Genomic DNA, 27764 nt, shown 5'->3' on the forward strand with positions numbered 1-27764 from the left:
ATAACTTAGCAGATTGTAAATAGAATGATGGATGATAAATTCTTAGAGATGTAACAATAATAAGAGGGGCCTCATTATTCATGGCCTTATGAATTAAAATCACTGTTAATAACCACATATTAATTAGTGCAGACTCTTAGTGCTTCCTCATTAGGAGACGCTAAGTGATCCCATGCTAATAGCAGATTTTACAGTATGTGGTATGTTTACCGCACCAACTGCAATATGCAGTCCACTCCCTTTCTCCACCTATGCCCATAGCTCCTATTCTTATCCTGATTTATCATTCATCTTACATAGTAACATAGTAGATGACGGCAGAGAAAGACCCGCACGGTCCAGCCAGTCTGCCTAACAAGATAAACTCATATGTGCTACTTTATGTGTATACCTGACCTTGATTTGTATCTGTCTTTTTCAGGGCACAGACCGTAGAAGTCTGCCCAGCACTAGCCCCGCCTCCCACCACCGGCTCTGCCTCCCAATCTCCGCTAAGCTTCTGAGGGTCCCTTCCTTCTGAACAGGATTCCTTTATGTTTATCCCATGCATTTTTGAATTCCATTACCGTTTTCATCTTTACCACCTCCCGCGGAAGGGCATTCCAAGTATCCACCACTCTCTCCGTGAAAAAATACTTCCTGACATTTTTCTTGAGTCTGCCCCCCTTCAATCTCATTTCATGTCCTCTAGTTCTACCGCCTTCCCATCTACGGAAAAGGTTCGTTTGCAGATTAATACCTTTCAAATATTTGAACGTCTGTATCATATCACCCCTGTTTCTCCTTTCCTCTAGGGTATACACGTTCAGGTCATCAAGTTTCTTCTCATACATCTTGTAACGCAAATCCCATACCATTCTTGTAGCTTTTCTTTGCACCACTTCAATTCTCTTTACATCTTCAGCAAGATACGGCCTCCAAAACTGAACACAATACTCCAGGTGGGGCCTCACCAACGACTTATACAGGAGCATCAACACCTCCTTTCTTCTGCTGGTCACACCTCTCTCTATACAGCCTAGCAACCTTCTAGCTACGGTCACCGCCTTTTCACACTGTTTCGTCGCCTTCAGATCCTCAGATACTATCACCCCAAGATCCCTCTCCCCGTCTGTACATATCAGACTCTCACCGCCTAACACGTACATCTCCTGTGGATTTCTACTCCCTAAGTGCATCACTTTGCATTTCTTCGAATTGAATTTTAATTGCCAAACCTTAGACCATTCTTCTAGCTTTTTCAGATCCTTTTTCATGTTTTCCACTCCCTCCTGGGTGTCCACTCTCTGTTACAAATCTTAGTATCATCCGCAAAAAGGCAAACTTTACCTTCTAACCCTTCAGCAATGTCACTCACAAATATATTGAACAGAATCAGCCGCAGCACCGATCCCTGAGGCACTCCACTAATCACCTTTTCCTCATCCGAGCGAATTCCATTAACCACCACCCTCTGGCGTCTGTCCGTTAACCAGTTTCTAATCCAGTTCACCATGTCGGGTCCTATCTTCAGCCTGTCAAGTTTATTCAAGAGCCTCTTGTGGGGAACCGTGTCAAAAGCTTTGCTGAAATCTAAGTAGATTATGTCTATAGCACATCCATGATTCAATTCGCTGGTCACCCAGTCAAAGAATTCAATGAAATTCATTTGGCACGATTTACCTTTGGTAAAACCATGTTGTCTCTGATCTTGTAACTTATTGGCTTCCAGGAAATTCACTATCCTTTCCTTCAGCATCGCTTCCATTACTTTTACAATAACCGAAGTGAGGTTTACCAGCCTGTAGTTTCTAGCTTCTTCCCTATCACCACTTTTGTGAAGAGGGAGTATGTCCGCTGTTCTCCCATCCCACGGAACCTCTCCCGTCTCCAAGGATTTATTAAACAAAACTTCAAGAGGACCTGCCAGAACCTGTCTTGAGTTCCCTCAATATCCTGGGGTGGATCCCGTCCGGTCCCATGGCTTTGTCCACCTTTAGATTTTCAAGTTGTTCATACACACTCTCTTCCATGAACGGTGCTATATCCACTCCATTCTCATATGTACTTTTGCCAGTCAATCACGGTCCTTCTCCAGGATTTTCTTCTGTGAAGACAGAACAAAAGTATTTATTTAGCAAATTTGCTTTTTCTTCATCATTATCTTCATAGCGATTCGCAGCATCATCTTTCAGTCTCACAATTCCCTTTTTAGTCTTCCTCCTTTCACTAATATACCTGAAGAAATTTTTGTCACTCCTTCTTACATTTCTAGCCATTTGTTCTTCCGCTTTCGCCAGACGTATCTCTCTCTTGGCTTCTTTCAGTTTCATCTGGTATTCCTCTCCGTGTTCCTATTCTTGAGTTTTTCTGTATTTCAGGAACACCAACTCTTTAGCCTTTATTTTCTCAGCCACTTGCTTGGAGAACCATATCAGTTTCCTTTTTCTCTTGCTTTTATTTACTCTCCTTACATAAAGGTTTGTGGCCATATTTATAGCTTCTTTCAGCCTGAACCACTGTCCTTCCACTTCTCGTATTTCCTCCCAGCCCATCAGCTCCTTCCTCAGGTATTCCCCCATTTTACTAAAGTCAGCATGCTTGAAATCTAGGACGTTGAGTTTTGAGTGGCCGCCCTCCACTTCAGCTGTCACATCATTCACTGTTCTGTACTTATCTATTGGTAACACTCTCCTTTTCTCTTCACCACACACTGTAAATTTTTGCATTCCTGACGTCTGGCAAGCTATAACCTTCTCCATATCTATACTTTTTTGTAGATAAACTGAGGCATAAAAATGAGCAGTTGTGTCTTCAGGTTGAATACTTAAATCAACAACTGAAACAATACAAAAAATTACAAGATACCATGAGCCTTTTACAAGACAGTCAAAGGTAGGTGCTAACGTATTCACAAACCTTCATGTTGCAATAATTTGTAAATTGACAAGTGTGTTTCTTTTATGAAGTATTTATATTGTAAGCTAAACTTAATCTAAGCAATCTAGTTGACTGCCATGCTCAAGAAATGCTTTGACTCCTACATTTTCTGCTCATGTTGTTGAAATATTATAAGAAGCAATATTGTCAATACATGTCATCAATTGTAACTGAAAAACAGATATCCTTTTTTTCCTACCTACCTTACCTTTCGTTACTCTAATTATTAGAGTCTAATATGAAAATTGGAGGTTGTTTAGTTATAACTAAAGTTCTCCCAAAACATCCTGCTACTATGGGCATTCTCTTAGATCTCAGAGCAACAGCTGCCACCACTCCCCACTCCCATAAACTGACTTTACTTGCTGCTGTGACATTCTGCTAGTATTGGCATTCTCTTGGATGTTAGAGCAACAGCTGCCACCGCTGAAAAAAAAAACAGTGAGGACATTTTTCTGTCTGCACCCATTCCCTCACCCCCCCAACTAAGAAAGAGGGTAAGCAGACCTGTGATCTGTATGATTGACACAGACCTTATATCTCTGACTGGTACAGATTCAGCTTCTTGCCATCTATATAGTCAGCACACACAGTCTGGTACTTCTCACTGGAACCAGAGGTATGATGAGGATTTGGCAGACTTTGTCTTGCTCAGTTCTTTCTGTTACAGCACCAAATTGCATTTGTTTCAAGTCATGTTTTCTTGTAGACTTTGAGCCAGCATTGTGACACCATTACAGCTAAATGCCATTTGGTCAGCGATTATCAGTAAGTTTGTGATTCAGGGGTGCAAATGTTGGTCACAAAGCGACTGGGGTGTGCCTTGGGGTCACATAAGTACATAAGTATTGCCATACTGGGACAGACCAAAGGTCCATCAAGCACAGCATCCTGTTTCCAACAGTGGCCAATCGAGGTCACAAATACCCAAAAAAGTACAAAACATTTTATGCTGCTTATCCCAGAAATAGTGAATTTTCCCCAAGTCCAATTTAATAACGGTCTATGGACTTTTGCTTTAGGAAGCTGTCCAAACCTTTTTTAAGCTCTACTAAGCTAGCCGCCTTTTCCACATTCTCTGGCAACAAATTCCAGAGTTTAATTACACGTTGAGTGAAGAAACATTTTCTCCGATTCGTTTTAAATTTACTACATTGTAGCTTCATCGCATGCCGCCTAGTCCTAGTATTTTTGGAAAGCGTGAACAGACGCTTCACATCTACCCGCTCAACTCCACTCATTATTTTATAGACCTCTATCATATCTCCCCCTCAGCTGCCTTTTCTCCAAGCTAAAGAGCCCTATCTGCTTTAGTCTTTCCTCATAGGGAAGTCGTCCCATCCCCTTAATCAATTTCGTCGCCCTTCTCTGCACCTTTTCTAATTCCACTATATCTTTTTTGAGATGTGGCGACCAGAATTGAACACAATATTCGAGGTGCGGTCACACCATGGAGCTATAGAAAGGCATTATAACATCCTCATTTTTGTTTTCCATTCCTTTCCTAATAATACCTAGCATTCTATTTGCTTTCTTAGCCGCAGCAGCACACTGAGCAGAAGGTTTCAACGTATCATCAACGACGACACCTAGATCACTTTCTTGGTCCGTGACTCCTAACGTGGAACCGTGCATGACGTAACTATAATTCGGGTTCTTCTTTCCCACATGCATCACTTTGCACTTGCTCACATTAAATGTCATCTGCCATTTAGACGCCCAGTCTCCCAGCCTCGTAAGGTCCTCTTGTAATTTTTCACAATCCTCCTGCGATTTAACGACTTTGATTAACTTTGTGTCATCAGCAAATTTAATTACCTCACTAGTTACTTCCATCTCTAGGTCATTTATAAATATGTTAAAAAGCAGCGGTCCCAGCACAGACCCCTGGGGAACCCCACTAACTACCCTGCTCCATTGAGAATACTGACCATTTAACCCTACTCTCTGTTTTCTATCTTTTAACCAGTTTTTAATCCACAGTAGAATACTACCTCCTATCCCATGACTCTCCAATTTCCTCTGGAGTCTTTCCTGAGGTACTTTGTCAAACGCCTTCTGAAAATCCAGATACACAATATCAACCGGCTCCCCTTTATTCACATGTTTGTTCACCCCTTCAAAGAAATATAGTAGATTGGTGAGGCAAGATTTCCCTTCACTAAATCTATGTTGACTTTGTCTCATTAATCCATGCTTTTGAATATGCTCTGTAATTTTATTCTTAATAATAGTCTCTACCATTTTGCCCAGCACCGACGTCACTCACCGGTCTATAATTTCCCGTATCTCCTCTGGAACCTTTTTTAAAAATCAGCGTTACATTGGTCATCCTCCAATCTTCCGGTACCACGCTCGATTTTAAGGATAAATTACATATTTCTAACAATAGCTCCGCAAGCTCATTTTTCAGTTCTATCAGTACTCTGGAATGAATACCATCCAGTCCAGGAGATTTGCTACTCTTCAGTTTATAGAATTGCCTCATTACATCCTCCAGGTTTACAGAGAATTCATTAAGTTTCTCCGATTCGTCAGCTTTGAATACCATTTCTGGCACCGGTATCCCACCCAAATCTTCCTCGGTGAAGACTGAAGCAAAGAATTCATTTAATCTCTCCGCTACGGCTTTGTCTTCCCTGATCGTCCCTTTTATTCCTCGGTCATCTAGCGGTCCAACCGATTCTTTTCCCGGCTTCCTGCTTTTAATATACCTAAAAAAATTTTACTATGTGTTTTTTGCCTCCAGCGCAATCTTTTTTTCGAAGTCCCTCTTAGCTTTCCTTATCAGCGCTTTGCGTTTGACTTGACATTCCTTATGCCATTTCTTATTATTTTTAGTCGGTTCCTCCTTCCATTTTCTGAAGGATTTTCTTTTAGCTCTAATAGCTTCCTTCACCTCAATATTTAACCATGCCGGCTGTTATTTGGTCTTCCTTCCTCCTTTTTTAATATGCGGAATATATTTGCCCTGGGCTTCCAGGATGGTGTTTTTGAACAGCACCCACGCCTAATGTGAATTTTTGACCCTCACAGTTGCTCCTCTAAGTTTTCTTTTCACCGTTCTTCTCATTTTATCATAGTCTCCTTTTTTAAAGTTAAACGCTAACGTATTTGATTTCCTATGTATGTTTACTTCAAAGCTAATATCAAATCCGATCATATTATGATCACTGTTATCAAGAGGCCCCAGCACCATTACCTCCCCCACCAGATCATTTGCTCCACTAAGGACTAGGTCTAGAATTTTTCCTTCTCTCGTCAGTTCCTGTACCAGCTTCCATAAAGCTGTCCTTGATTTCATCAAGGAATTTTACCTCCCTAGCGTGTCCTGATGTTACATTTACCCAGTCAATATCGGAGTAATTGAAATCACCCGTTATTATTGTGTTGCCCAGTTTGTTTGCGTCCCTAATTTCCTTTAACATTTCTGCATCCGTCTGTTCATCCTGGCCAGGCGGACGGTAGTACACTCCTATCATTATTCTTTTCCCCTTTACACATGGAATTTCAATCCACAGTGATTCCAAGAAGTGTTTTGATTCCTGCAGAATTTTCAATCTATTTGATTCAAGGCTCTCCTTAATATACAATGCTACCCCTCCACCAATTCGATCCACCCTATCACTACGATATAATTTGTACCCCAGTATGACAGTGTCCCACTAGTTAGCCTTCTTCCACCAGGTCTCAGAGATGACTATTATATCTAATTTTTCATTTAGTGCAATATATTCTAACTCTCCCATCTTATTTCTTAGGCTCCTGGCATTCACATATAGACATTTCAAACTGTGTTTGTTGCTCCTATTTACATCATGCTTAGTACTTGACAGTACTAATTTGCAATCTTTTGTCTGATTTTTATTTTTATTTAGGGACACCTGATCTACTATGGTCTCTTTTGCAACCTCACTATCAAGATACCCTATCTTCCCTGTTTTGATGATATCTTTGAAAGATACCTTATCCCGAACCATGTGCTTTTGAGCGACTGTCGGCCTTCCCCCCATTTCTGGTTTAAAAGCTGCTCTATCTCCTTTTTAAATGCCAATGCCAGCAGCCTGGTCCCACCCTGGTTAAGGTGGAACCCATCCTTTCGGAATAGGCTCCCCTTCCCCAGAATGTTGACCAGTTCCTAACAAATCTAATTTCCTTTATTTGTACAGTCGTCTGTTCATCCTGGCCAGGCGGACGGTAGTACACTCCTATCACTATCTTTTTCCCCTTTACACATGGAATTTCAATCTATAAGGATTCCAAGATGTGATTTGTTTCCTGCAGAATTTTCAATCTATTTGATTCAAGGCTGTCCTTAACAAACAGTGCTACCCCTCCATCAATTTGATCCACCCTATCACTATGATATAATTTGTACCCCGGTATGACAGTGTCCCACTGGTTATCCTCCTTCCACCAGGTCTCAGAGATGCCTATTATATCTAATTTTTCATTTAGTGCAATATATTCTAACTCTCCCATCTTATTTCTTTTTTTTTTTTTTTTTTATTTGCAAGAAGTCTTTATTGTCAGTGAACTTGAACAAAGTTTACATAATACAAGCAACAGGCCAGCACTTCTGCTTTACATATACAAGAAGTCTAATAGTGCTGCCTATATTGTAACGAGTAACAGTATCCACTGGCCTTTAAGTACATTACCAAACTTCAGTAATTTTTTTTAGAGTGTTTTTCATATTTTTAACATAGTATAAGAATACCCCATCCAGTCCCTACCCCCTCCCCCCACCCACTTTCTCCCAAAAGACACGGCTAGCTATGGCCATGCAGAACACTCTCTAAGCATATAGACCTTTAGTTACAGAGCGTCAGGAGGAATATATTGCCATACCGATTGCCAAGTACCCAGCTGGTGCTTGCGCTCAGCAATCAATCTCTCCATCTCTCTCACATACCTCAGTTTATATAGCCATTTTGTTATTGGGGGCACCCCCTCTCTCCGCCATTGGGATGCCACAACCACCCTGGCAGTGCCCGCCACCTGGTCAACCAAAGACTGCTGGGCAGACGAGAGACCAGCAATTCTTGCCGAAAACAGGTACACCAAGGGACTCAATGGCACCCTACACCCCAGCCATTTCTGCAGCCGAAAGTGAACCGCCCTCCAATAGGCTTTTATTTTTTTACAATTCCACCACACGTGACCCATTGTACCCTTTTGACCGCAGCGTCGCCAGCACCCATCCGATGCGTCTGGAAAGATCCTCTGTAACCGGGCCGGTGTGAGATACCATCTATACAGGACCTTCACTGCATTCTCCTGCATAGGGACATGAGTCGATAGCCTCACTACTTTTCTCTCAATTCTCTCCCACTCAGACTCCTCCAGATGTATGGCTAGTTCCCTCTCCCAACCTCCTCTGTGCATTCCCTTATAAGACGAATGATAGCTTATGTTTTGATACAAGTAACCAATCAGACCACGGGAGGACGCGAGTTTCTTTCGCGACATCACCTCTCGCACCGCTTTAGTTTGTAAGAAGTGGGCAACTTGGCAATAAGCGAATTCATCTCCCTCTACCTCAGGGTATTTGTCCCTTAAAGCCTCAAAAGACAACACCGAGTCATTTTCAAACATCTGTCCCCAGGTCCGCACCCCGGCTCTGTGCCATTTTGTGAATGTCCCCTTTATAGTGCCGGGTAAAAATAATGGGTTATATGCTATTAGTGTATTCTGGGTCAGGATGCATTGTTTCTTGGGAAACATTCTGTCCCAATAGTGAAGTGTTACCTCCACTGAGGAGCAAGTTCCCTCTCCCATACTTCTAAATGTCTTAGGTAGCCACATCAATGCGCTCAACAGTGTGTCACCCAATGAGTGTTGTTCTATTTGTACCCATTGTCTATCTGGGTATTCTTGATGCCATTCAAGTGCTGCCTTCCCCTGTGCCGCTCTATAGTACCAAGCGAGATTGGGTACCCCCAGCCCTCCTCTTTTCCTATCCCTATATAGCAGTGATCTCGCTAATCTTGGACGCTTTCCTGCCCAGACGAACCGCACAAGTGTGTCTTGTAAGGATGATATAAATCGTCTGGGCATCATCACAGGCAGCACCTGGAAAAGATATAGCAGCCTAGGTAGAACATTCATTTTAAAAATAGCTATTCTCCTAAACCATGAAAATTGCATGTCTCCCCAGCGCTCTAAATCAGCCCTAATAATTTTGCCTAACCCCTTATAGTTTGCGTTAAACAATTCAGAGAATGTCCTAGTCAGATTCACCCCCAGGTATCTAAGTTGTTTATGAGCCCATCGAAAATGGGAAGAGATCTTTAAAGAATCCACCACCTCCTCTGGAAGGGTTACATTTAGGGCTTCGGATTTAGCCATGTTGACTTTAAAGCCAGACACAGCTGAGTATTCATCTATCAGTCGCTCTAAATGTGGGAATGTGGTTAGTGGGCGAGTTACAAACAGTAGGACATCGTCCGCAAAAAGGGCCAATTTATGGATTCTGTCTGCCACTCTAACTCCAGAGATATTGGGGTCCAGGCGCAACCGAGCCGCAAAGGGCTCCATCACCATAGCGAACAGCAAAGGTGAAAGAGGGCAGCCCTGCCTAGTTCCTCTGTAGAGCGTAAATAAGTCTGAATTGCTTCCATTGACCCGGACACATGCCCTTGGGGTATTATAGAAAGCCTTGATCCATCTCCTAAACTGTAATCCAAACCCCATCGTCTCAAGGACTCTATGCATAAAGGGCCAGTGAACCCGGTCAAAGGCTTTTTCTGCGTCCAAACTTAGAAGACATAATGGTTTCTGGGTTCTTTTTGCCAAGTACATAAGGTCAACCGCTCTTCTGATATTATCCATTGCCTTCCGGTATGAGACAAAGCCCACCTGATCTGGATGGATGAGCACTGGTAGAACTGGCGCCACTCGATTAGCTAACACCTTAGCCAAGATTTTTACATCAGCATTTAACACTGATATCTAATATAATAAAACGCACCCTCAACGTTCTGAGGACAACGTTCTATGAAGCCTTGAAGCCTGAAGCCTTGAAGCCTTGAAGCCTGAAGCCTGAAGCCTTGAAGCCATCTGACGTCACTCCCAGGCTGAGGCTGAAGGGTTCGTGGATTCGTGGTGTGAAGCCTTCAAGCCAGCCAGCCGTCTCTGCCCCGCCCTCGCGACAAAACAAACAAATCCGGAAGCGAAACGTCAGGGAAGGAGGCGGCGCTCCCGACGTCTAGCCTTCCCTTCGCTGTGTTCCGCCTTCAAAACAAGGCGGAACACAGCGAAGGGAAAGCTAGACGTCGGAAGCGCCGCCTCCTTCCCTGACGCTTCGCTGCACGAACCGCCACGGAGGTAAAGTTAAAAAGAATTAAAAAAAAAAAAGGGATGCATGGATGCGAAGGGGGGGGGCATGGATGCGAAGGGGGGGGCATGGATGCGAGGCATGGATGCGAAGGGGGGGGCATGGATGCGAAGGGGGGGGGGAGAAGAGGGCGGGCCAGGCTGGGACATGGGAGAGAGCGTAGCATGGATGCGAGGGGGGGGTCATGGAAGGGCGAGAGGGGACTTGCTGGAAAAGGATGAATGGAGGCGGCAGGGGACAGAGGAGCATGGATGGGTATGGATTAGGAGGGCAGGGCACAGGGAGAGAGGGGAATTACTGGAAATGGATGAATGGAGGGGGCAGGGGACAGAGGAGCATGGATGGGCATGGATTGGGAGGGCAGGACTCAGGGAGAGAGGGAAATTGCTGGATAGGGAAAAATGGAGGGGCCAGGTGACAGATGAGCATGGATGGGCATGGATTGGAAGGGCAGGACTCAGGGAGAGGGGAATTGCTGGATAGGGATGAATGGAGGGGACAGATGGGCATGGATGGATATGGATTGCAGAGCAGGCCTCAGGCAGAGAGGGGAAATGCTGGATAGGGAAAAATGGAGGGGCCAGGTGACAGAGGAGCATGGATGGGCATGGATTGGAAGGGCAGGACTCAGGGAGAGGGGAATTGCTGGATAGGGATGAATGGAGGGGACAGATGGGCATGGATGGATATGGATTGCAGAGCAGGCCTCAGGCAGAGAGGGGAAATGCTGGATAGGGAAAAATGGAGGGGCCAGGTGACAGATGAGCATGGATGGGCATGGATTGGAAGGGCAGGACTCAGGGAGAGGGGAATTGCTGGATAGGGATGAATGGAGGGGACAGATGGGCATGGATGGATATGGATTGCAGAGCAGGCCTCAGGCAGAGAGGGGAAATGCTGGATAGGGAAAAATGGAGGGGCCAGGTGACAGAGGAGCATGGATGGGCATGGATTGGAAGGGCAGGACTCAGGGAGAGGGGAATTGCTGCATAGGGATGAATGGAGGGGACAGATGGGCATGGATGGATATGGATTGCAGAGCAGGCCTCAGGCAGAGAGGGGAAATGCTGGATAGGGAAAAATGGAGGGGCCAGGTGACAGATGAGCATGGATGGGCATGGATTGGAAAGGCAGGACTCAGGGAGAGGGGAATTGCTGGATAGGGATGAATGGAGGGGACAGATGGGCATGGATGGATATGGATTGCAGAGCAGGCCTCAGGCAGAGAGGGGAAATGCTGGATAGGGAAAAATGGAGGGGCCAGGTGACAGAGGAGCATGGATTGGAAGGGCAGGACTCAGGGAGAGGGGAATTGCTGCATAGGGATGAATGGAGGGGCCAGATGGGCATGGATGGATATGGATTGCAGGGCAGGCCTCAGGCAGAGAGGGGAAATGCTGGATAGGGATGAATGGAGGGGGCAGGTGACAGACAAACATGAATGGCCATGGATTGGGAGGGCAGGGCTCAGGGACAGAGGGGAATTGCTGGAAAAGGATGAATGGAGGGGGCAGGGGACAGATGGCCATGGATTGGGAGGGCACGGCTCACACTCTCTCTCTCATATACAATGTCTTTCTGACTCTCACTCTCACACACTCTGTCTCACACTGTATCACATTCACTCTCTATGTGCCACACAGTCACTCACACACTCGCTTGGTCTCATACACTCACTCAAACAGAGAATCTGTGTCTCACACACACTCTCTCTCTCGCCCACACACACACACTCTCACTCACACTGTGTCTCACATACACACTTGCACACACTCTCATTCTCACACACACACTCTCTCACAAACACACTCACACCCAGACTCACGCTCTCTCTCACACAATCACACTTTCACTCTGACTCTCAAACAGTCACTCTCACATACACTCTCCCAAACATACACACTCCGAGGAAAACCTTGCTAGCGCCCGTTTCATTTGTGTCAGAAACGGGCCTTTTTTACTAGTAGGTCTATAAGATCCACATTCCATGTGGTCTTTTCCAGGTTTGGGTATTACTGCTATCTAAGCCTCCATCATTGACAGGGGCAGGGGTCCGCCCTTTCCCACCTGATTAAACAAGTCAGCCAAGAGAGGGGCTAACTCGGATGCGAATTGCTTATAGAACTCATTAGGCAGTCCATCCAGACCAGGCGACTTGCTCGATGGTAAACTTCTAATAGCCTCTTGAATTTCCTTAGGGGTGACTGGCTCATCTAACAGTCGCTGCTGCTGGTGATTCAAGGAGGACAGCTCGCTGTCCTGCAAATAGTGGTCTACTAATTCCATAGATGGATTGAGTTCCCTAGCATATAAAGCCTGGTAGAATTCCCCAAATCTCCTACGTATGTCCTCAGATTTATCGAGATCTTTCCCAGCCCTGTCCCTAATCTTTAAGATAGTTTTGTCTACTTTTTGCCTACGCATCCTTATAGCTAGAAGACGCCCTGCTTTGTTGGCGAACTCATATGAGCCCAACCTGCTCTTTGCATATAGCATGCTAAGTTGCTCAGAGTAAATAGAATCAAGTATTAATCTTTGGTCACTTAGTTCTTTCAGGGTCTGCGAGGACCCAGTTGCCTTATGCTGCTCTTCCAACAAGCGAATGTTCTCCATACAGCTTGCTATCTGTGCCTTACGGGCTTTTGCTTTCTTACTGGCCAGTTGCAAAAAATATCCACGAGAGACTGCCTTCATAGTATCCCAGATTGTGCTGAGTGAAGGTCCAGAATTCAGATTAAACTCAAAATATTCTTTCAACATTTTTTTATATCCCACCACAGCTGCCTCATCTTGCAGAATATTAACGTTTAGTGCCCATCTTTTGTCCTTGCTCTCAGTTCTAATATGAGGTAAAGTTACCCAAATCGGGGCATGGTCTGACAAAGTCATACTACCTATTCCTGCTTCCGGGCCTCTCTCCGCTAAGGCAACATCAACTAGGATATAATCTATGCGGGAGTATGATTGGTGTACTGGGGAATAGAACGTATAGTCTCGCACCCTCTGATTATGAACCCTCCACAGGTCCACTGTGCCCAAAGATTGAGTTAAAGATCTCAGCGCTTGCGCATCCCTCTGTCCCTCCGTTCTAGAGGCTCCAGAGTGATCCATGCCTGGGTTCATCACTGTATTAAAGTCCCCTCCTATAATTAGGGAGCCCTGTGCAAAGGAGGTCAATGAATTTTTAACTTTCTCAATAAAACCTGCTTGTCCCTCGTTTGGGGCATAGATAGAGGCGATAGTGAGGTCCACTTGGTCAATTTTAACATGCAAAAAAATATAGCGTCCACCCGGGTCCCTCTTAATTCTAAGCACCTGCGCCCCCACTGTGGAATGTATCAGAACTGCCACACCCCCCCTTCTGGGCCCTGCCGCAGAGGCGAAATGCGCCACCGGGTAGTCCGAGTGGGAGAGAAATCTTTCGTGCCATCCCCTCAAGTGTGTTTCTTGAAGAAGAGCCACATGTGGTCTAAGCTGTCCCAGTTCTTTATAGAACTTCTGCCGTTTCTGAGGCATGTTAAGGCCTTTTACATTATAAGATAAGATTTTTAAACCTGTACCCTTCATTAAATGGAGTATCGTTCTTAAGGAGCTTTATCCCTCCAAGACCACTCTGTATAATGTCGTAGAGTGTGTGATCTTAATTGCCAGCCACGTCCTTCCCTACCCCCTTCATCCCTCTCTCCCCTAGCCACTTCCCCCCCTATCCCATCCTTTTTCACCACTTGAAAGACCATGACCTCCAAGTGGGATTTGAGGAAGTTCCCCACCCTTCACACAGTCCCAACCCCACATCCATCCCCCCAACCCTGCCTTATAGAATCAAACAACTAACTCTCCCGTTCCATCCTTCAGCTAATTCCTTTTACCCTCCACCATTGCCAATACAGCCAACCATGAACTTAACACATTTTTTTTTTTTTTTTATACCTATGTGCAGAATCCTCGCCCGCATTCATAATATACAGTACAAAATAGGTACCTCTGCCAGGCCAGAGTAGTGTATTTTCCTTACACCATGTCCCTGGTGACCTGGTCTTATGGAGTCAGTCCAACCTACTCAGTCCATCTCAGCGCTTCTGAGTGCCACGCTTTGTCGACTCTGGAATTCTTTGCCACCGTTGGAGCTTCGCTCGGGTGGTAGGCGCTACTGCCCCAGGTGGAGACTTTACAGAAACCAGTTCCGCAGCATATAGGGCCTCCCAAGCCTCCTGTAGAGTTTGTACCTTCTGTTTGTTGCCCTTCAGGGTAAAAAGGAGAGCGAAGGGGAATCCCCATCTGTAAGGCATTTTATGTTTGTTCAAGGCCTCCAGCACTGGTCTCATCTGTCTTCTTAATTGCAATGTATATTGCGATAAATCCTGGTAAACCTGAATGCGGGTCCCTCCATATTCCAAGCGCTCAGTCGTTCTAGCGGCCGCCAGAATTTTTTCCTTAATTTCGTATTTGTGGAAACGCACTATTATATCGCGGGTCTGCTGTTCTTTACGCGCCCCCAGCGCTCTGTGGGCTCTATCCAACTCACATCGCATCTCCCCCGCTTCAGGGCCGAGCAGAGTTAAGCACAACGTTTGCACTATTTCAGCTACGTTCTCTGTGTCACCGCCCTCAGGCACACCACGGAACCGGAGGTTATTCCTCCGGCCCCTGTTCTCAAGATCATCCATCTTATATTCCAAGTGTGCATGCTTATGTTCCATTTCCTGGAGAAGTTCAGCATGTTTGCTCAGGGACTCAGCGTGTTCGTCAAGTTTCAGCTCAGCTTTTTCCACTCTGCCGCCTAACTCACGGAGGTCCGCGCTTAAGGTATCCATCCGCTCTAAGATTTCGTCTTTGGACTGCTTAATTTCAGTCTGAATGTTGGATAGAAATTTTCTGAGTTCGCTGGAGATACCTTTTTTCAGGGGAGGTGCTCGCGCTTCTGACATAGACAAAGCGGAATCCGAGTCCGAAAGGGAAGCACGCCCTGGGGACTCGTGGCGTTTAGCGGCCTTAGGCACCACACTTTTCTCCGCTCCGCCCGCATCTTTTTTCCGGCTTGAAACTGTTTTGCTCATGGCTGTAGGTGTTTAGTTGCAGAATCCGCTCATCCACACCCCGTTTTTTCGGTTGTTGATTCGCGATTTTACCCCAATAATCGGTGTTGGGTATGGGAGCAGCAGAGCTAGACCACCATGCTATACGGTGACGTCACTTCCTCCCTCCCATCTTATTTCTTAGGCTTCTGGCATTCACATATAGACATTTCAAACTATGTTTTTTGTTCCTTTTTTTTTTTTTTATATATCTGTTTATTAGTATCCAGAACAATTCACACAACACAAAATCAATTCAAAAAGTTAAACAGTATAAGCTGGATAAAGTTTTTTTGTTATACCTAGCTTCAATTTCCCCCTTCCCCTACCCTTTCCCAACTCCCCCCCCCCCCCCCCCCTCTTCCCACCCCTCCCAAACCCTTGTACCTAACAGTTCAAAATTTTACTTCTAGCTACAGGAGTGAGAGTATCCCAGAATGGGGACTAAGCTCTACAGAACATGTCGCCTCTCTTAGAGGCTAGGTCTCTGATTCCCCTCTTCTCCAGCGAACAACATTGAATCATGGCCGACTTCCAATGGGCCACGCTGGGACCTTCATTGTCCAACCACCGCTGGAGGATGGTACGCTTTGCCATCAAGGTGGCGAATTTCAAGAATGATTTGTACCCTGGGGGCGCTGGTCTCTGCGTCCTGAAGATATCAAATAGCCGTTCCGGGGTTGGGCTCCACCTGCAGGACCACATCCGTGACACATGTGAGCACAGCGATTTCCAAAAGGCTTGAATGCGTGGGCAATTCCAGAACGTGTCCTAAATTGGCACCACCTCTCCCACATTTCGAGCAGTGGTTTGTTGCCCGAAAGATTTGTTGTTCCTATTTACATAATGCTCAGTACTTGACAGTATTAATTTGCAATCTTTTGTCTGATTTTTATTTTTATTTAAGGACACCTGATCTACTACGGTCTCTTTTGCAACCTCACTATCAGGATACCCTATCTTCCCTGGTTTGGTGATATCTTTGAAAGATACCTTATCCCGAACCATGCACTTTTTAGCAACTGTCGGCCTTCCCCAGTTTCTAGTTTAAAAGCTGCTCTATCTCATTTTTAAACGCCGATACCAGCAGCCTGGTCCCACCCTGGTTAAGGTGGAGCCCATCCTTTCGAAATAGGCTCCCCCTTCCCCAGAATGTTGCCCAGTTCCTAACAAATCTAAAACCCTCCTTCCTGAACCTTTGTCTTATCCACACATTGAGACTCCGGAGCTCTGCCTGTCTCTTGGGCCCTGCGCGTGGAATGGTTAGCACTTCAGAAAATGCTACTCTAGAGATTCTGGATTTGAGCTTTCTACCTAAGAGCCTAAATTTTGCTTCCAGAACCTCTCTCCCAGATTTTCCTATGTCATTGGTACCCACATGTACCAAGACAGCTGGCTCCTCACCTATGTGTACCAAGACAGACGGCTCCTCCCCATCACAGGCAGGCAAGTCACCAGCCACCCAGCTATCTATATGCCTAATAATCAAATCCCCAACTACAACAGCTGTCCTAACCCTTCCCTCCTGGGCAGCACTTGGAGACATATCCTCAGTGCGAGAGGATAGTACATCCCCTGGTGGGCAGGTCCTGGCTACAGGAGTACTTCCTACTTCACCAGGGTGATGCTCTCCTTCTAGGAGACCTCCTTCCTCCAAGATAACATAGGTGCTACGAGTCTGGAGATGGGACTTCTCTACAACATCCCTGTAGGTCTCCTCTGTGTACCTTTCTGTCTCCCTCAGCTCCACCAAGTCTGCTACTCTAGCCTAAAGAGGACGGACACGTTTTCTGAGAGCTAGGAGCTCTTTGCATCGGGCACACACATGACATCTCACCAACTGGGACACTCAATGTGACACTCAATGCAAAAGACTAGATAGCACCCCCTCGCTGCTGGACTGCTGACTCCATCTTAGTATTTTTGAGTTTTTCAATAAAACTTGCTAAAGTATTAAGGATATTTGCCTAATATAAAAATGTCTTTTAGTTTATATAGTATATTGTGTGATTTATTTAGTGTTTCCTTCTTAGATGGTAATGAAATGTATTTAAAACTCTGTAAGAGCACTCCTTGCTTGTTACCCTAATTACAATAAATGACTTTAAATGAAGAGTTGTCCTAGGGGTGGGAGGGAAGACTAAACTAGATCCTGCAGTGCCTGCCAGAGGCTATCTGTTAATGCTGTGGTACAAAGTTCAAGTTTTAAAACTAAGGGGAAAAGACTATGGAGATTAGTTGCTAAAATTTGCCTATCACTAACCTACAATTCCTCCTTTAAAACCCTTTAGTGTCCAATGTTCCCATTAATCTGTTCCCATATGGCTTATTACGGGAACATTGGACACTAAAGGGTTTTAAAGGAGGAATTGTAGGTTAGTGATAAGCACAAAGCAAAATAGTGTTCACTTACCAGAGAAATGCCCTCTTCTCTCAGAACTTCTCAGAATGAAAGTTCAGTTGGACCTTTCCTCTTTATATAGTTTTGAATCTAAGTGGACCTTTTCAAAACAGACTTTTTGAAGCTAACTCAGCTAAGGGGCCCTTTTCAAAACAGGGTCTTTGAAGCTAACTCAGCAACCTATGCAAATATTCTACTTCCTCACACCTTAGTTAACACCTAATTGAGGTCACTGGCCATGCTACCTCTCCAGCATCCAAAGAACAGAAAATAACCGTCTTTTAGAACAAGATTTGGGCCTTTTAAAGTTTTTGGCTGTTAAGTTTCTACCTTTAGAAAAAGTTTCAGTTTAAAACTATGGGGAAAATGCCTATTTCTAGAGAAAATTTCAGTTTAAAACTATGGGGAAAGGGTTGTACTCTATAGCAACTAGTTAATAATGCATGCTTTTCTCTCCCTCCCTCTCTTTTTCTCTCTTTTTATTTCCCCCCTTAATACTAAACTAGATCCTGCAGTGCCTGCTAGAGGCTATCTGTTAATGCTGTGGTACAAAGTTCAAGTTTTAAAACTAAGGAGGAAAGAGTATGGAGATTAGTTGATAAAATGTGCTTTTTTATATTTTTATTCTGCAAATCACTAACCTACAATTCATCCTTTAAACCCCAATCTTTAAGTTCCCAAAGCACAAAGCAAAATAGTGTTCACTTGCCAGAGAAATGTCCTCTTCTCTCAGAATGGTGCATGTGGAAATGGGAATATGATGCACTTTAATATAAAGATGATGAATCATATAAGTAATTAGCATTGTGAATCAAACTGCGTGGTGGGAAAAAAACAGGAGACCAGGATAGGAGGAAAGCATTATCTGCAGTACATAAATGGGTAGAAGGAAGAAAGGGTAGAGCAATGGTCTCCAAACTTTTCCATATAAAGGCCAAAACATGGACATGAGAAAGCTCTGGGGGCCACCAAAAGATTATAGGCTTACAAATATAATTTTAAATACTTATTTCTTAGCGTCTCCAAAGGATTACTCTATACTTGTGAATTGTGCCTATCTACAATCAGGTGGAGATAGAGAGCAAATTAGAACTTTGCTGCACTAGGCTGGTGTGCACTAGGTTTCATTCAGTATCTCCAGCAGGCGGTAGAACTTTGCTGTGCAGCTCTGTCTCAGGTTGCTTTGGTGGGCTCCAGTTTCAGTTGAGCTGAGGCAAAGGCTTTATATATTGGCCTTTGGGGTATAAACCTGGTGGTGCCAGGTCCCTTTCTTCCTCCCTCCTCCTCTCCCCTTTCCTGTGTTGGGCTCCTGGCCTTTTCTTGAGGCTTCAGTTGAGTTTCTGGGGCAAAGACTTTGTCTCTCAGCCTTTTGGGTGTAAACCTGGTGGTGCCAGGTCCCCCCCCCCCCCCCCCCCCCCCCCCCACCTGTGGCTTCTCCTGCCTCTTAAAAAAAAAGTTTGAACCTGCAGTTTCTTTTCTTAGAGATTTAATTTGGGGAGTATTTTTTGCAAGGAATTGTACTGCAGTGATTTGTGCCTGGAAACCAGAAATCACTGTTTATTCACTGTGGTGAGTTATTCAGATTTTACTTCTGGTTGCAGAGTTGGTTAAATGCTGTTCCCAGTGTGGGAGCCAGAGAATAGCATCAGTGTAGTGCACCATGAGGGGCATAATCAAATGGGGCGCCCAAGTTTTCCTGAAGGCGTCCTCGCAGGACGTCCCACAAAGGGGCGGGGAAACCGTATTATCAAAACAAGATGGGCGGCCACCTTTCGTTTTGATAATACAGTCGGGGACCCCAAATCTCAACATTTAGGTTGACCTTAGAGACGGTCGATATAAATGTTGAGATGGTCGACCTTAGATACGGTCGTCCCCGGTTTTCGGCGATAATGGAAACAGAGGACGCCCATCTCAAAAATGACCAAATTCAACTCATTTGGTCGTGGGAAGAGCCAGCATTCGTAGTGCACTGGTCCCCCTGACATGCCAGGACACCAACCGGACACCCTAGGGGACACTGCAGTGGACTAACTGATGCACTAACTGAATGGAAAAAGCCCTTCCCTTACCGATCCCTTAGCAATTCGGAAAGGAATGGACATGCATGAAGGAAATCGCATGCAAATGAGCTGCTCACTGTTAGCTCATTTGCACACGTTTTCCTTCCTAAGGAGGGGAAGCCAGTGCAGAGTAGCCAAGCGTTATGTGTGGCTGCTCTGCGCATGCCAAAGACGGCTTCATACACGCAGACAAGCTGTGTGTATAATAGCTGTCTACAACCTTAAATAAATTGCTGTCTACAACCTTAAAAAAACACAAGTCCAGGTGAAAATGTCCAAGTGTTCGTCAGGGACATTTTTTTTTTTGGTATGGGTGAAGGATGTCCAAGTGTTAGGTGCCTTCGCTATGCCTCTGTCCCTGCGATGGGCAGTTGAGGACATCCAAAATGTGGATGTTTCTGTGAGAAGGATGTCCATGCCTTTGCTATGCCTCTGACACCCCCTTTATTTATTTGGGTTTTGGATCACAAGTAGCAGCAGTGGGGTTTGAACCGGCTACCTCTGGATTGCAAGACCAGTGCTCTAACCACTAGGCCACTCCTCCACTCCACTCCCTTGAAATGTAGCCGTCCCTGTGGGGGGGGGGGGGGCAGTTCAGGATGTCCAAAATGTTTGAAAGACGGACGTCCATGCCTTTGCTATGCCTCCGCTGACACACACACACCTCCCCCCTCCAGGGACCTGCACACTGCTGTGATGGACCTGAGTATGATATTTGAGGCTGGCAAAAAAAGTTTTTAAAGTTGTTTTTTTCAGGGTGGGAGGCGGTTAGTCACCACTGAGGTAGTCAGGGGAGGTCATCCCTGATTCCCTCCGGTGGTCATCTGGTCAGTTCGGGCACCTTTTTGAGGCTTGGTCGTAAGAAAAAATGGACCAAGTAAAGTCGCCCAAGTGCTCGTCAGGGACGCCCTTTTTTTCCATTATCGCTCGAGGACGCCCATCTGTTAGGCACGCCCCAGTCCCACCTTTGCTATGCCTCTGACACGCCCCTGGGAACTTGGTCGTCCCCGCGACGGGAAGCAGTTGGGGACGCCCAAAATCGACTTTCGATTATGCCGATTTGGGCGACCCTGAGAGAAGGACGCCCATCTCCCGATTTGTGTCGAAAGATGGGCGCCCTTCTCTTTCGAAAATAAGCCTGCATGTGTGTTAGGTCCTCTTAAAGTGCTTATTTAGTGTTCCCATATTCTTACATATCTTTCATTTAGAAAGCTCAGGTCCCTTCTGTTTTTTGACATAGGGTAGTTATTAAAAAAAAAAAAGCCCCATCCTGAAAGTTTCCCCCCCTTTATTTGTGGAAATTTCATCTGTTACTAGAATTCTATTTATACTGGCAGTACAGGCTATCTTTCTTTCAGCATCTTTACAAAGGAATTTAATATAGAGCTAGGCTTAGTGCTATTGGCTCCATATTTCTGTGAGAAGTTTTACATCTTGAATTTTTTCAGAGGCTAGTGCACTGTTCCCATGTCTGCCTGGTAACCATGGAAGAGTGGGAAACTCAGTGTTGCTGCCATGGTGGGATTTTCTCCAGGTGGAATGTTACAGTGCTTTGAGAGGCAGAATAGTTTATTCTGGAAGGTGGCTGGCTTCCAACCTGAGGATCACAGGTTGAGGGCTGATTTGTGCATAATATTAGAGGCTGTGGAACTCAGTTCTGTTTCAAACAGGGCATATTTTACTTCACTCTCCCATGTTACTTGCCTTGACAAGCAGTTCATTGCTCAGCTGGGACAGCTAACACTATGTTACAGTACTAAAGGTTAGCGGTGTTGGTTTTCCACAGCAGCTCTGCTCTCTAGTTTGCACACTGACACTAGCCAAAACTATTGCATACCAGCTCTAGCCATCACTGTGTCTAAGTGGCACTGCTAGCTGTATACAGTAGGGTCTCTAAATGCTTCTATTGCACTTTTGCACCTTTTAATTGAAATGGACTACTAGCAATATTACAGAACTATTTCAATGTAGAGGAATAGCCTAATGGTTAAAGCAGCCAGCTGAAAGCAAGCACAGAGATCCAGAGGTTGCTGGTTCAAGTCCTACTGCAACTTGACACCAGTAGTGCACAGTGTTACAAACCAGCCATATTTTGATACACCATCTAGCTCTAGCTCTCAGCCCACACTAGTAAGCTCTAATGCACAGCCATACCAGCCAGTTCTTGATACTCTCAGCTAGAAGATGTCTCTGGCTTATGCATTGGATAGCTGATGTGGCTTCTAAGTCACATTTAACATGCTATCTTTTAGAGCTAAATTTCTTTTTGGAGAAGATGTAAAGAAGTTGATTATAACCAAGTCTCAGAGACTGCCAGAGGACAAACCAAAAGATTCTTTTAAATCCTCTCATTCTCATCTTAGGTTTTAGGTGAGACCAAATGCTACAAATCAGGCAAATCTAACTTTCAACGTTCCCACTTCCAACATAGACAAGCCTTCTTTTGTGCTGACAGAAATAACTCAGCTTCAAACTCCAGGTCTACCAATGCTTCCTGCATCTCCCAATGATGGCGTCTCAGTTTATTTATTTTATTTGTTACATTTGTATCCCACATTTTCCCACCTATTTGCAGGTTCACTCCTTAGGTTTCATCATATAACAGGACATGTCTACAGGTTCCATGAGGAGTGGACCAAAATTACATCAGACCAATGTGTCTTGGAAATAATAAAGCAAGGTTACAAACTGGAGTTCTCACATTCCATTGCAGATTTTTTTCTTAGAATCTCCATGCAAAGGTCCAGCCAAATGTCAAGCAGTTCAAGACACCTTGCAAACGCTTCTTCATTTAAAAGTAGAGCCTGTCTCCAGATGCGACTGGGGAACAGGAAGTTATTAAGATATGTTTAGCTAAGGTATATCCAAAAGAGCAACCCGAAAAGGCAGTAAAGGTGGTGGATGCTTGGAATGCCCTCCCGCGGGAGGTGGTGGAAATGAAAACGGTAACGGAATTCAAACATGCGTGGGATAAACATAAAGGAATCTTGTTCAGAAGGAATGGATCCTCAGGAGCTTAGCCGAGATTGGGTGGCAGAGCCGGTGGTGGGAGGCGGGGCTGGTGGGTTGGGAGGTGGGGATAATGCTGGGCAGACTTATATGGTCTGTGCCCTGAAGAGGACAGGTACAAATCAAGGTAGGGTATACACAAAAAGTAGTACATATGAGTTTATTTTGTTGGGCAGACTGGATGGACCGTGCAGGTCTTTTCCTGCCGTCATCTACTATGTTACTATGTCATTATAGATGGACAGAGTAACCAGTCCCTTGCAAGGATCAAGTTCTTTGTCCTATTTGACATCCAAGGAGATCGCTATCCCTACAACCTCAAGACCTGTACAGGGATCGCAAACAGGACTGGGAGAAGAGCAAGTGAATACGTGATAGAAGCGATGGACGGTAGCAACAAGACCCATCTACTGACTCTTATTGAATGTAATCAGATACCTGACAACTGAGAAGAAATTCCCACACCAGACATCGCGCAACCCACCATCATCACCTGCAATCTATAGCTGAGTATCTGCAGCCTTTGAACCCAAATGCCAAGATTGTACTCTTGTTGGGAAGAGATGCACCAACATTGATCACAGTTTGTGGGTCACGTACAGGTCCACTTGATGCCTCATTTGCCTACCGACTCAGCCTGGGTTGAGTAATAGTAGGTGACGTCTGCCTTAACAGACCAAGTGTAGATGTATGCAAAACATGCATTTTGGAAAATGGGCGCACTACCTTCTTCAAGCCTGCAAGTGAAGGAGGTTTACAGCTGGGAAGAACCAGACCCCGGCTCAACCATCTGTCAAGTTACCTTTCCACCAGATTTAGAAGAACATCTGAGGAACTCAGGGTTCCAAGTCACCAAGGATAACGACAAACCAACTCTTTCAGTAGAAGACAGAGAATTATGGATAAGGAATTTTTCAAGGATGAGTCCTGCAGCTGGGTGGCTCCACTACCATTACGGGTACCTAGAACATGGCTACCTAATAACAGAGATCAAGCTCTCTCTCATCTCACTTCATTGTGAAACACTCTTGAGAAGGAAACTAGAGAGAAAACCGCCGATGAGGAGCCTTCCACCTGATCCCTTTTCAATCCTCAGATTTCCCCTCCAGACTCCCATGTGAACTGCCAGGACCTACATGGGGGTGCCATCTACAATGAGCTAGAGGGTCAGGCAAGAGGTGGTCCCTCTTCTAGTCCCATCCAGTCTGGCGAGAGCTACAAAAAAAAAAACCCCTAAAGCCTAGCAGAAGTCTCACTGTTCTATCACTAGAGGTCAGCGTAAGCTCCCTTATATGGAAGGATGTTCCCTAGTGGTAGAACCGTGACACTAACACTAGGGGCCAGCGGCCACCATTTTGGAGCTAGAGTGAGTAGAAGCAGAGGGGGACTGCTTCTGCATGACCCACTAGCCTACCACAGACTGTACCCCTGGGTAGGTCCTAGGGGTCTCAGGGCAGTTCAGGGGTGGGGGAGAGTTGGGTAGGGATCGGGTGGAGAGCTTCTCATCAGGGGTCCCGCCCAAGTGGAGGGGCATCTTTAGGTTATCACATGGAGGATTCCTCATCGGAGGGGGCCTGCTCAAGTGAGGGGAGAGTTTTTTTTGATGGATCAGGAGGGTAGGGGATCCTCATCGGGGATGGCCTCCCTAGATGGAGCCATCATAATTGCTGCTAGCAGGGTTCTTCTTTATTGGAGGCAAGAGGGGGCTCATGGATTTTGGAGAGATTAGGAAGTGAAAGCTTGATGTTGAGCAGGATTGGGTGGTGGATGCCTGCTTGTTGGGGCCTGTAAGGGGGGGGGGGGAATCTGATGAGTGGCTGCAGGCAGCGCCGCCATTGGACTGCCAATAGTGGCACTGAATTTACCACCTCATCTTATGGTGGCAGTATTTGCAACAGCACTATAGACAGTCTTGACAGCTAGCATGCAGTGATGACTCGTGCACCATCTGTCCACGATGACCGCTCCTTCATGCCTCCCCTGTCATGCCTACTGATCTAAAACAACAGGGGCTCCTACTGGTACCTTATGAGATCTTTTGTATTTTCAATGACATGTGCATAGACCACAGACTCACACTCAGAAAATAGGATAAATAGATACCTTTAATATGATGCCAGCAGGATAATCAGCCCACACAGCTTCTGAATACAGATGGGCAGTATTAATTGCAGTCTCTAACCTCCCATGCACAGGGAGAGGGCAATGAAAGGTTTGGCCAGCAGAGACTTGTAGCTATATCTCCACAGTGCACAGAAATGGAATATCAGAGCAAAAAGCCAAAGAAAAGAAAGAAAAGCTCTAAAGAAGTTCCCCTAAAAAATACAAGTGCATAGTACAGTTATATTCTTGCCTTGCCCAGCCCAAGTAGGGCAGGACCTGACCAGGATAACCAATCATATATGTACACATGAACAGAGCCTGGCCAGGGTTACCTGCATGTACACAGAAAAAAAGAATATTTCTCTCCCTCATTTACTAATTGATAAGGGGGAGAGTAAAGGTCTCTGGCTATGAAGGGGGATTCAGAAATAAAGCAGTGCAAACATGAGCATGTCAGATAATGAGGCCAAAGGTAAGCCTCATTTACAAACTATGTGGGCCCAATTTCCACCAACAAAAGCAGGTTTGTACTATTCTGTATCACCTACTCATCACACTTTTCATGGACAGATGATCAAAAGCCCTGTGCTGTTCCAAACAGCGCTCTAAAAATAGCGCTGGAACAGCACGGGGCATTATTAGACCTATGATCAGAGATAATGACATGCAAATTTAAGCACGTAATTATCTCTGATCATGGGGTAGAAGTGCGGGAGAATTGTCGCTGAGCATGCGCTCAACACAATCCTCCTGCACTTGTTTGACAGCCCAGACCTGTCAAACACAGGGGCTGGAGGTCCATGGGACCAGCAGACCCCAACTACCACTGCCCCGAGCAAGGCAAAATGAGGGCTGGAGGTCCGGCAGACCTCTGGTCCCCCCGACAACACCCTCCCAGGTTCAAGGAGGGGGGTCTCCAGCCCTCCCCCTAACTCCCCTCAGCATTTCTAAAAAGTCCCTGGTGGCCCAGTGGGTGACCAACCCCCCCCCCCTCTCCCCAGCGACAGGAGGGCTGGAGGTCCGCCAGACCTTCAGTCCCCTCCGACACTCCCTTCGACACATTTCAGGGAGGGCTGGAGATCCGGTGGGTCTCCACCCCCCCCCCCCCCAACTCCCCAGCCTCAGCAAAGGGTCCCTGGTGGTCTAGTGTCAATTCCCCTACCCCACACCTTGAGTTGGAGGAGGGAGGTAGCCTGCCTCCCTCCTCTTCCTTTGACGCCACCTGCAAAATGGCGGCGCACAGCCCTGCCTGGTGTATCCTGAGATGCGCTAGGCGGGGCTTCACACCATATAAGGACTCCCTTATATGCTAGTTGTGTTCAGAGCCTGCGAGCGCATTGTTTAATGTGCTCGGGGACTCTGATCATGGGGCGGTAGCAAACGCAGGCGCTAGTATGGTGCTAACAGCGTAGCGCCAGCGTTTGCTTCTGATCATCCGTGTGTCAGTGTTGAGCAGCTAGCATGAGAGTTTTACCACAAATGCCTCTGATTTTGTATCTGAAGCAATGTAGGGTCAAGTAACTTGCCTAAGATCACAATGAACAGCAGCAGAATATGGAAGAGTAGACTAGTAGTTGGAGCAGTAGGCTGTGAACCACAGAGACTAGGGTTTGAATTCTATTGACACTCCTTGCGATCTTCAGCAAGCCACTTAACCCTTCATTGCCTCAAGTACAAATTTAGGGCCTTTTATCAAGCCACACTAGCAGTCCCCAGTGCAGTAATGCTGACAAAGCCCATTTGCTTTGAATGGGTTTTGTTGGCATTGCCGCGTCTGAACCACTAGCTTAGCATGATAAAATAAGCCCTTAGATTGTAAGACCTCTGGGTACAGGGAAATACCTACTGTAACTGAATATAGCTTGCTTTAAACTACCACTGGAAACACATGAGCTAAATACTAAATAAATATATAAAACCTAGGCTTCACAGTTCATAACCCACTACTTTAACCTCTAGGCTTGTTGTTGTTTGTGATGATAGCCTATAAATCAAAGAATGTGCTTGGGATGTTTGGCAGTTGGGGAAGGGTAGGTAGCAAACAGACTTTTAATCTAGCTTCCTTTTTGGCTTTATAAGATGCACACCTTCCCAGCAAGCTATTGCTCATAGGCCCCGATTTCCCACTAATAGAGGCAGCTTCTGTCTCTGCACCCCTGATCTAGGTGTTTTACTATTATAATCTAAAATCAGAATCCCTAACTATAACTGTTGGTTTCTGTGTCTGTTATACCCTGTGTATATTTTGTTAAATTACTATCTGTCTGTTTTTTCTACAATCCTAACCAGGTGTCTTGTATCCACAAATGATTTCTTGCTCAATCAACTGAGTAAAGACAGTGGCCACAGCAGCACCACCCATCCACTGACCACATCTCAGCTAACAACAGAAGAAAAGAAGAACTCAAATAGACATCTTTTGTCTGAAACAAGTGACTCATCGTCCTCCAACAACCTGAGTCAGTACAGTCAGGGAGACAGGCTGAATATTTGTCCTCTTTAGTGAAAACAAGAAGTCATCTTGCACATTGTCAATTACCATTACAAAATAAAATAAAATACCATTCATTGTTACTATATGTAGTATTTTATGAAGCCCAATCAAAATTTAGCTGTCTCAGATTTTGGTATTATAAAACAAATTGCAAATAAACATAACTTGAAATCATAGCTTCACTAAATCATGAAAACTGCCTAGACAGTTAATCAAGAATTAAAACTTAAGGATATGTTGGTTTTCTTTTTAAACTTTCTTTGTGCATTCAAAGGCTCTCTATTTTGTAAAATATGGATATAATTAGTATTTGTGACATCATATTTTTCTTTGCAAAGGACTTTGTATACTTGTATTAATG

The 27764-nt window shown here is 45.3% G+C and overlaps 1 protein-coding gene across 1 annotated transcript in view; it reads left to right on the forward strand.

Annotated features, from left to right (window-relative positions):
- Positions 1–27764, forward strand: part of LRRC36 (leucine rich repeat containing 36) — a 663184-nt gene extending 635420 nt beyond the window's left edge. The window contains 2 exon segments of the mRNA XM_030203754.1: positions 2760–2874; positions 27199–27764. Of these exon segments, the coding sequence (XP_030059614.1) occupies positions 2760–2874; positions 27199–27412 (329 nt within the window). The 3' untranslated portion in view covers positions 27413–27764.

Source organism: Microcaecilia unicolor, chromosome 5, assembly GCF_901765095.1.
Source record: "Microcaecilia unicolor chromosome 5, aMicUni1.1, whole genome shotgun sequence".
Lineage (NCBI taxonomy): Eukaryota > Metazoa > Chordata > Amphibia > Gymnophiona > Siphonopidae > Microcaecilia > Microcaecilia unicolor.